Source organism: Myotis brandtii, unplaced genomic scaffold, assembly GCF_000412655.1.
Source record: "Myotis brandtii unplaced genomic scaffold, ASM41265v1 scaffold259, whole genome shotgun sequence".
NCBI classification, from domain to species: domain Eukaryota; kingdom Metazoa; phylum Chordata; class Mammalia; order Chiroptera; family Vespertilionidae; genus Myotis; species Myotis brandtii.
Genome location: NW_005359840.1, coordinates 4,036,534 through 4,046,414, shown reverse-complemented (window position 1 = coordinate 4,046,414; position 9,881 = coordinate 4,036,534). Strand labels below are relative to the sequence as shown.

The window sequence follows — 9,881 nt, the reverse complement described above, 5'->3', positions numbered from 1 at the left end:
AATAAGGACTTTCATTTTCTTTCCTCCAGGCTTCCCCGCTTTTTGTAGCCCATCTTCAATGCCGTCAGGCACACAAAGTAGTCTTATAATCCAACCAAAACACTTCTCTCCTCTCAACCATATCTTACCTTCAAAAAGATGAATATAACTCATACTGTCTTCTGCCATTGCCAAAAGCTACCGGAATATCTCTGCACTGGGCTCCATTTCTTTCACTGGTTTGTTGGACTACAATGGTTTTGAGAGGCACCAATTTGCATTCTAATGATATATGATAGTTTCCAGTCCAGATTCAGAATATTTTTTGAACTGCAGACTATTCAAGGCAAATCTTATAGCTCTAAATGAAGTAGAGTTTACATATTTACTATTAATTTTCCTTTTTTATTTACTTCTCTATATAGCTTTTACAGTCTATGAAGAGGACATTTCAAATTAGCACACCTAATTTCTTCTCTACTTTAAGAAAGATATGAACTAAAAAAATATAAGAACTTACTTAGAGGAGATGGCCAGCTCGGCCTATTTGGATTATACTGAGTGCAACTCCTATTTATCTCATCCACAGGGTGTGAACAGAGGAGGTGGACAACTCTCTAGTTACACTTGAGTGAGGGAGGTTGTTTTCATGTTTCTAATTCCCCTGAGATCAACTTTCATTGTGTGGCTTTGTTACTAACACACACAAACATGGGTTTCAATGCTTGGGACTTTCAGGGATCTTAGATCATCTGTGTCTCTCCTCTCTTTGCTAACATGGAGAATAGATTGTACTGCAAAGCCACAGCAGCCTCTAGAAAGAAACATTATCTCTGTTTCCTTACCTTTAAATAGCTAATGTGCCATCCTCAGGGCCAATTACTTTTAATGATTTAATTACATTTATGGTTTTAAAGCACACCTTCCACCCAAACCACGCGCTCAGAAAATAACAATTAAAATATTTAATATTAAACACAGTGGGAGTTCTTGTTTCAGAATGTTTTTTTGCAAAGTCTACAGTTATTTGAAGATACTTTTACCAGGTTGAAACTTGCAATCATGGAGATGGAGAAACCTGCTGAGACTTCACACTTGAAGAACTGAGATCAAGTGTTAAAAATCATCTTCTGGGGCCAAGTTTTTCTGTTTGTTGTTTGTTGTTGTTATTTTTTTTTGTGGGGGGAGCGTCCTTGGCTCTGAACATTTATATTTGACAATCCCAGTGAGCTTGAAGGGGTCTTACCTGGATTCCTGGGAATCCGCTTCCTGCGGTCTCGGAATGCTGCACCTGATTGTAGGGCTTCTAGAAGATTATCCATCACACCAGTCTCATCACCCTCTGGAGGGAAGGAGAAATCGGAATTAATCTTGGAGCAATTAAAGTTAAACTACAGGAAAATAAAGGGAAAAACTCCTGTCAGATTTACATAATACCCCTAAATTAAAGACATATATCTGTTTTAACATAATGGATCCTGTCAGTTTCTGGCACCACTGACTACTTTGCTTATTACGCACCATTAAGCAAAATTCATGCCAATCCCACTGTTCTTTCAACTTAAAGACCTTGTCTTTTGTATTATTGATGACACGCTCAGTATGCAAATAAACAGTAGCTGATCAGCTACTGCTGCCTTGCTGTTAAGATTCTTATAAGATATTCCTAAGCAAGAAACCACTGACCCGGCTTAATGCAATCAATGCACAGGGTGTGATTTGATGAAGCGGAGTTACACAAGGTTAAATACTGATTGTATTAATACCTTCAGCATTCAACCATCATCTGCGATTATCTCAAAAGACACTATTTGCAAAACACATTTGCATTCAATTCCTACCTAATCCATATCCTTTCCCCATTTCAAAATGCTGACATTGTTAAAGAAGAAGAAGAAGAAAAAAAAAGGTGACCACATCATCTGAAAGGCCACATTTTACATTTGAAAAACATTAGCCAGACTCTCCTCATCCCTTTTAGAATGCTGCTGTTTCAAAGCTTTTCCTATGGGAAAGAACTGTTAAGAATCCATGGGCAAGTACTCAAAAAATGTTTCTGGAAATTCCTAATGGCAATGTATGTAGAACATTCCACCTTTGACAACTCTGGCCATCAAAAACACTTTAAGATTTGTTAGAGCATCTGTCTCAAGGTGTCAATTGCCAGAAACTCTTTACTGCACTGTGGCTAATGCACAGGCAATGAAAAGGACCCTCACAAGATAGTTAATGTACGTGGCAGCTAAATGTGTGGGTCTGGGGTAGAGGGCACTGGTCGGAGGGTTAAGAGAAGTAAAAGTGAGGAATGAGGAAGAAGAAATTGTTTCTAATGCTATTCCTAAGTTAAATTTAAGTCTGACTTGTTGAAAGAATTGACTAGGGGTATCAGATGACAGAAAGAAAATATTCTCTTATGGGGCAAGAACAAGCTAAAATCTTTATGAGTATGCTGTTCCTTTGACTTGAGATTTCTTTAATGTTATGATCATTGATTCTAAAATGAATTCTCTAATACAGGATATTGAGTGGAAAACAAAAAGGGAAACAGAGGTCCTCAGGTCTAATATATGGTGGAAACAGGAAAAATAAAAGGAAAGTAGAACCCTAGTGACCAAAGAGGAAAAGGGGATTGTGCACTTTTAGGAAGGCTGCAGATATTTGAACACCTGCTCTTTACAATAGAAAAAAAAAGAGGAACTGAGAGTAGTTGAGTGTGACTGGAATGCATCTAGGAAAATTAAATTTTATGCAGGAGGCACTTGACATTTGTTGTATCTTTTAATCTGCCCAACAACACGGTGAAATAGGTATTCTCTGTCTTTCAGCTGGGGATACTAAAACTTAGAGAGTTTAAGTTTCTTGCTCCAGATCACACTGCCGGCATGTGGAAGGGTCTAGGAATGAACCCAGATCAACCTGCCACCAAGACCAGTCCTCTTTGCATGACAGCCAGCAGGAGATGAATGGACTAGGCCTATGGTGGCCAGATGATGAAACATCATAATCTTATGATCTAGTTTGGGCATTATCCTATAAACCAGCACTGTGCAATAGTTATATATAATGCATGCCACAAATGTGAGCCATGTAAATAGTTTTAATTTTTCTAGTAGCCATATTTAAAAAAAGAATATATTATGTAAATATTTAACTCAGTATATGCAATAATTATATATTTTACATTCATTTTCTCAGACTAAGTGTTGAAAATCTAATGTGTTTATTTCAGCACATTTTACTCCAGATTAGCTACATTTCAAGTGCTCAATAGCTATATGTGGCTCCTGGTTACTGTATTAGGCAGTGTAGTCATAAGCCATTGGAGGTGCCTTGATCAGATATACGCTTTAGAAAGACTTGTCAAACAGCACTGTGGTGGAAGACAAGATGGCGAGACAAGAGGCAGGAAGATGTTTAGGAGTATAGGCTAATTGTCTCAGTAGGAGAGAAAGGACTGAACAAAGGGGACAGCAGAGTGAATGGAGAGGATGGATATTGTGAAGGTATTAATACTGTCAACAGGACCTAGCTGGGCTGCTGAGGTCATGGGGAAGGAAGGGAAGGAATCTAGATGACCAGGGATAAACAGGTTGAGAAAATGTGATGATTTTTTGAGATTATTTTTTAAGGAATAGCTCAGTAGAAATATCCAGTAACAAGTTGGAAATATGAGCCTGGAACCCAGGAGTGAAGTCCGGGCTGGAACTGAAAGATCTGAGTGCTGGTGGAAGATGGATGAGATTACCCTGAGACAGTGTATGAAACGAGGAGGGGGCATAGCATGCAATTCCTGAGGACCCCAATTTTTAATAAGAAGTCAGGAGAAGCAGAATTGCAAAGAAGACATGGAAAGAATTTTTAGAGTTATAGAAGCACAACCAGAAGAGAGCCACAGTACAACTGAATTGAAGTGTCCTTATAAAAGCAGTCATTATAAAGATCATGTAGAAAGATGAATATATGTACACAAGTGAAAACAACAGAATATAAAACAGTATGCATTTATGATTTTCCATAGATAATACGCAAAACTGAAAAAAATTATAACATAATGACATCATGGATACCATTTCAATAAAATTATTTAATGCTATCATATTGTATACAGATAAAAATATGGAAAACAAGTATGACAGAAATTAAAAAATAAATCCTTTTGCTTAATTTAGTGGTTGCCATCAGACAACACTGATCAAAATATTATGTTAGGCCATTGTTTCTGAACTTTTTTTTTTCATTATCATCCCCCTCCCCCCATGGAACCATTAATTAAAAGATACAACATTCCTAATCTCCCATCATTAAAATTTAATACACCACAGATATACTACATATCTGTTTATGCATTCTGGCTCTTCGGAGGGCTACAAACCTTGTAATATCTAAGATTTTTCTCTGCCCACCTCCCCAAGAAAAAATATTCATTCCCTTAGCGGTGCTACTGTCCCTGCTGAGAAGGCATGTGTTAAATGGTTTGCTGTTGTTGTTGTTTTTAAGGCCAGGTCTTTGTGAACATCGCTGATGTATTAAAAGAAAGAAATGTAGGTTCCAGTCCATCATTACTTTTTCATTTGCTTCAAGATAACTTTCAAAAGAGCTGAGAGATTTTTATGAAATGTCTGACACTAAGAATGAAGGTTATATGAATATGTCATAGAACTGGTTTATATTTCAGTTAGTCTTCCTAAAACAAAATGGAAGCCAACATGATCATTTGAAAGAAGTTATCCTTCATTTTAAATAAGTTTCAGGGAAATCTGGTATGTCATTGAATTGTGTGAGGTTGACAGTTCACTTAGAATTTCCAAGTTCATAGAATTATTCATTCTACTTACATGTGATTAGCAGTAAGTAGCTGGGATTTTCGTTTGTTTGTTTTTAAATTTTTGGTCTATGTGATCAAACTGAGGAAAAATATCTTGTAACTTTGTGGGGTTTTTTTGAAAAGGAAAATAGCTTTTACTTTTTGAGTTACATAGAAAAATGTGCTTTCTTATAATTTACAATACCTATTTTACTGAGCAAAAGAATTATCGCAGAGAAAATTGTTAATGCTTTTTAGCCACAAGAATGGTAATATATGAGCATGTCTGAGAAGTAGCAATTCAGAGACAAATTTCTAATCTTTCACTGTCTGTGAAACCAGATCACAGACAGTATTGAGGAGCTGAGTGGGCTGTATGCAGTCCTGTGGGCTCTGTGTGAGCTACATATCTTTGGGTAAAACGAAAGGTATGGGTTGTACCTTGTATTTCATGTTTCCAACAATGTTGGTCATTCAGTGGGTGCTGAATGCTTGCTGCTCTCAATTTTCAGCATCAACAGTTACCTGTATTGTATTGACTTAATTTCCTCAGAAGAGTTTGGAGACACTACTGAGTAAAATTAGCACTAGGTGAATTAATGATCTCTGTTACACCTCTGTGTAAGGCAATTCCCCGATGGCTAGCACAAACTTATTTCGTGGCTATTCTCTATGGGTTTCTCAATTTCTGCTTATTTTGTGACTTCAGGAGTTGGTGGCCTTCGTTTTAAACTATATTTGTAAGGATGTTTTTATAGTGGACAGCCTTGAAAGACATAGTGTCCCTCCAGAGCAGAGGGCAGGCTTGTTTGCTCTCAAAACAGATTATATTTCCCTGTAGGGCAGATGTCAGGCAGGTTTTCTTTTAGTCCATTATAAAAGACTGGGTTCCCGAAGCCTGGGTTCCTCAGCTGTGACACAAAACAACCGTGTGCATAGCGTCCACCTGGGCCCACCTTGGCGTCTCCCCTTGGGAGCTGGAAGGCAAGGGAAAGCAATGTGAACATGAAGCTCACACTGCTTGCTGGACCATGAGGTCTTTGTCTCTGACCCTGGATCTCGTGTCTTCTGCCGACATACCTGAAACTGTGGTAGACTGACTTTTAACATGTCAATAGGGTAACATTTCTGACCCTATACAGTCTTTGAAAATACTCTGAGCCATCCCTCCTTTTCAAGCATTATTAATTAGAATACCCCTTATTATTCTAGGAACCTAAACACCTGGTGCTTGGACTTTTCCATTAGCTAAGACCCAACTCCAGTTCATTACTCCTCAAAAATGACAAAACTAAAGCCAATACTATAAAAATCATTTCATAAGATCCTAACAACCTGGTCATAATGGCTTTAATTCACTATTACACAGCCTCCTTGAAATCTCTATTGTTTAATTAAGGCCTTCTGGAAAAGTTGAGCTGCTCGAAGTTGAAGAAGTTGCCATCAACCAATCAGTGTAAAGTGACCCAAAAGAAGCCGAAGGCTTTTTGCTGATGGTAGGATCCTACCATGTAAGATAATACTTATGTAGATTAAGTAATTTTTAAAGCTAAAGTTGTGCTCCCTGTGGGAAAGACTCATGAAAGAATTAGGACTTAAGCATCTGAAAACAATAGATTAAAAAGGCTGGGTAATGACTGTGTTAAGGACAGTAAAATCTAGACTTATTAACTCCTAGCACACGGGCATGTGTGTGTGTGTGTGTGTGTGTGTGTGTGTGTGTGTATCTGTATAAATTTACAGATATTGTAATGCACAGATCTTAAGTGTACAGTTTGGTGAGTTTTGACAGGTTGCTTCACTCACATAATCACCACCATAATCAAGATATTGAACATTTCCATCACCCCCAATAAGTTCCCTCTTGCCCCCACTATTCAGATGCAACCTCTGCTCTGATTTCTACCACCATATATTAGTTTTGCCTATTCATATCATATAATTTTAAGAGAGTAAAATGTGTTGAGATCATTTTGAATCAGTGTAGCTACTTGAAATTAAGTATGTGTAGTGTGCGTGATAAACCATGAGGACAGCAACTGAATTAAAAAGTACAGGAGTGATAGTTGGATAGGTAAGGTCAGAGCAGAGTTTTAAAGGGACTTAGATATCAAAGAAAGAAGTTTGAACATGCTTCAAGTGACTCTGAAAAGTCATTGGTAGATCTTCAGCAAGATAGTGATGTGATAAAGGTGACATTTAAGATCAGCATCACAGTAGTATGCAAAATGGACCAGAGTGGGAGAAAAATGAATTATACATAGGACATAATTTAATTTGCAATGACAAATATTATTCTGCCTAACCCTGGGCAAAGTAGAATGGTTAATTTTGGCATTAACGGTGGAAGACGAAATAGAAAAGTAAAATTGGTTTTGTGAGCAAGGTCATGAGCAGGAGTAAATGGAAGCTGACAGCATAGGAAGGCAGTGATAAGTGGAGTGTAAGAAAAATCAGGGTTAGATTCAATCTTTTCTACACTATCTATTATGCTCCAGATTAAGACCATGCTGCAAGATGTATGGATTTGTAGATGACACAAAACTAGAAGACTGCTCAGTTATCAAAGAAGAGGGAATCAAAATCCCTTCTCTAGGAATCTAATAAAAATAAAGGCACGGAGCTGGAAAAAAAAGCTCTTATAATTCAACATGAAACAATAAATGGTAATAGACTAAGCAAAAGGCAACCATAATATGATGAAGATAACACAGTGTGCAGGACCTTAATACCTAAGGGTAATAACAAACCATAAATAAGCCAGAAATCAATGAAATCAAACCAGGTGGTAAAGCATGGTATCAACAGACATGACAGAAACCTGAGCGACTTGTACTGCAGTCCCCAAGTATCTAGAAAGCCTCTCCCTGATGGGAGGGTTCTGTTAGTTTGCAGTTTAATTAGAAATGAGTGAAGAATGGAGATGGACTTGGTAAATCAACAGATGGTAACAGGATAATAGTTTGTGAAGTGATTTACAGCCATGAAAAGTGTTTAAGAAAATCAAGATATTCCAAAGCGATAAGAGGGCATAAGTAGAATGTATAAAGTTCTAAGAGAAATAATGAAGGCAGATGCTCCTGTTCAAAAGAGGAAAACTTCCAAGAGGGAAAAGAGGACACAGAACTTAGAAGAAATTACCAGAAACCACAGGATGAGGTAAGGGCAGCGTAGCAATTACATTATGCACCAGTTGAAAATTGGTAAAACAAAACAGAAAAAACATTATGCTCCCAGGTTGAGGCCTTGCACAGTGGTGCACACCAAAAAGCAAAATTAATCTCTCAGCAATTAAAGTTAAAACTATAGAGGGAAATGTTGGTTAGATAGTTCATTCATTCTGTTATCTCCTTGCCAGAACAGGTAATTAACAGTTTCCTACAGTGAGGTAAATCATCAGATCCCTGATAAACTTCGGAGTGAATAGTACTCTTCCTTAATAATTTTAATTTAAGGTTAATGTTTTAGGTACATTTTGTCATGGAAAAGGTACCATATTAGAGTCATAAGATAAATGGATATTCCACTCCAAAGTGATGAATGGTGAAGGATGAGGTGATATCTCCCCAAATATCTACATGATAGGTACTACCTAATAAATGTTTGTCAGGGGAACTGAATTGGTGAGTTAACTTTCCCTGATGTACCTGCACTTTAAAGAGGAGCTTGTTAACACAAATGAATGGATTTCTAAAAGGTAGAGTTTCAGTGAAGAAACTTTTATGGCCAGAGGCACCTTTTTGGCAGTTTGCCTACGGTAAGACAGCTTGATATAAATGGTAGTTAAAAAATAATGCTAATGCGCATTCATTTTTCCCCAGTTTACCTATATGCTAGAAGATTGGGAAAAGAAAATCACACATTCTATAAATAAGAAAACACCCAATAAACCTGAACGTTAACGCTTACCAGAAAACCGCTGTTGATGCCTCTGGTAAAATATCTCACATTCAGTATTTTAAGTAATTAATATTTCAAAGAGACCTTTGAAATACTCTGTATGTCTTATCAGAATCAATCATTTACTAAGGGCATGGAACACTTGTGAAGGGAAAACTGTGTAAAAACAAACTTGGAAAAAGAATAAATTTAACTCAATTCCAAACCATCCACCAAAGTAAATCTAAGTTACTGTCTGAAAAATAAAACAAAGATGTCTTGCAAGTAAGAATATTAACGATATCTACCATTTATTGAGAGCATACTATGTATGTCAGGCCCTCCCCTAAGAGAATCCTCACGTGGACCTATTTCCCAGGTACTACAGAAACTGAGGCATATTTAGGTGAAGTAACTCACTCAAGGTTGTAGTTGGAAAGGACAGACCAGCATTGGAACCTAAGAGGCATGTCTGTAGAGCAGGGGTTGGCAAACTGGAGTCCTAGCAGTCACATCCAGACTATCACCTGCTTTTGTACAGCCTACATGCTAAGAATGCTTTTCACATTTCCAACGGTTTCTAAAAGATCAAAAGAATATTTCGTGCTACGTAAAACTTTCACAAAGTTCAAATTTCAGCCCATGGAATAAATTCGGCTCCTTTACAGAAGACCTAGCTTGATTGGAACAGAGCCATATGCAACTCATTATGTCCTGTCTATGCTGCTTTCATGCTACCACAGCAGAGCTGAGGAGCGGTGACAGAGACCTTTTGGCCTGTGAGGCCTAAGAACTTACTATCTGACCCTTTAAAGGAAAAGTTTGCTGACCCCTGATCTAGAGTACACACTGTCAACATCAGCGTCACATAGCTACAGACCCACGTGAGCTCACAATCTGCCTCTGAGGTGCTGAAGGAGCTAGTCAACCTCTGTATCAGACAAACGAGGGCTCGCCAAGTGGAAGGTGGGAAAGGATGTGAGCAGTCAGTGTAAGCTGACTTAAAATGGAGATGCTTCCATTTAGAGGGGAAAAGCCAAGAATGAGCCAGAATGAGGAAGCAATGGTTGTATACACACTTCTGTCTGGATTTGCATTTAGGAGTCCTTGAAGTTCGTTCCTAAAGAACAGTTACAAACAGAGCCCGGCTGCAGTGGCTCAGTGGTTGAGCATTGACCCATGAACCAGGAGGTCATGGTTCGATTCCCGAGAACACATG

General features: G+C 37.9%; 1 protein-coding gene across 1 annotated transcript in view; it reads right to left on the bottom strand.

Annotated features, from left to right (window-relative positions):
- Positions 1-967: 967 nt before the first annotated feature.
- The window catches only part of DIAPH2 (diaphanous-related formin 2), a 550,233-nt gene continuing 541,319 nt past the window's right edge, over positions 968-9,881 (bottom strand). Inside the window, exon 21 of the mRNA XM_014541049.1 lies at positions 968-1,321. Coding sequence (XP_014396535.1) covers positions 1,146-1,321 — 176 coding nt within the window. The 3' untranslated portion in view covers positions 968-1,145. The remainder of the gene's footprint in view (positions 1,322-9,881) is intronic.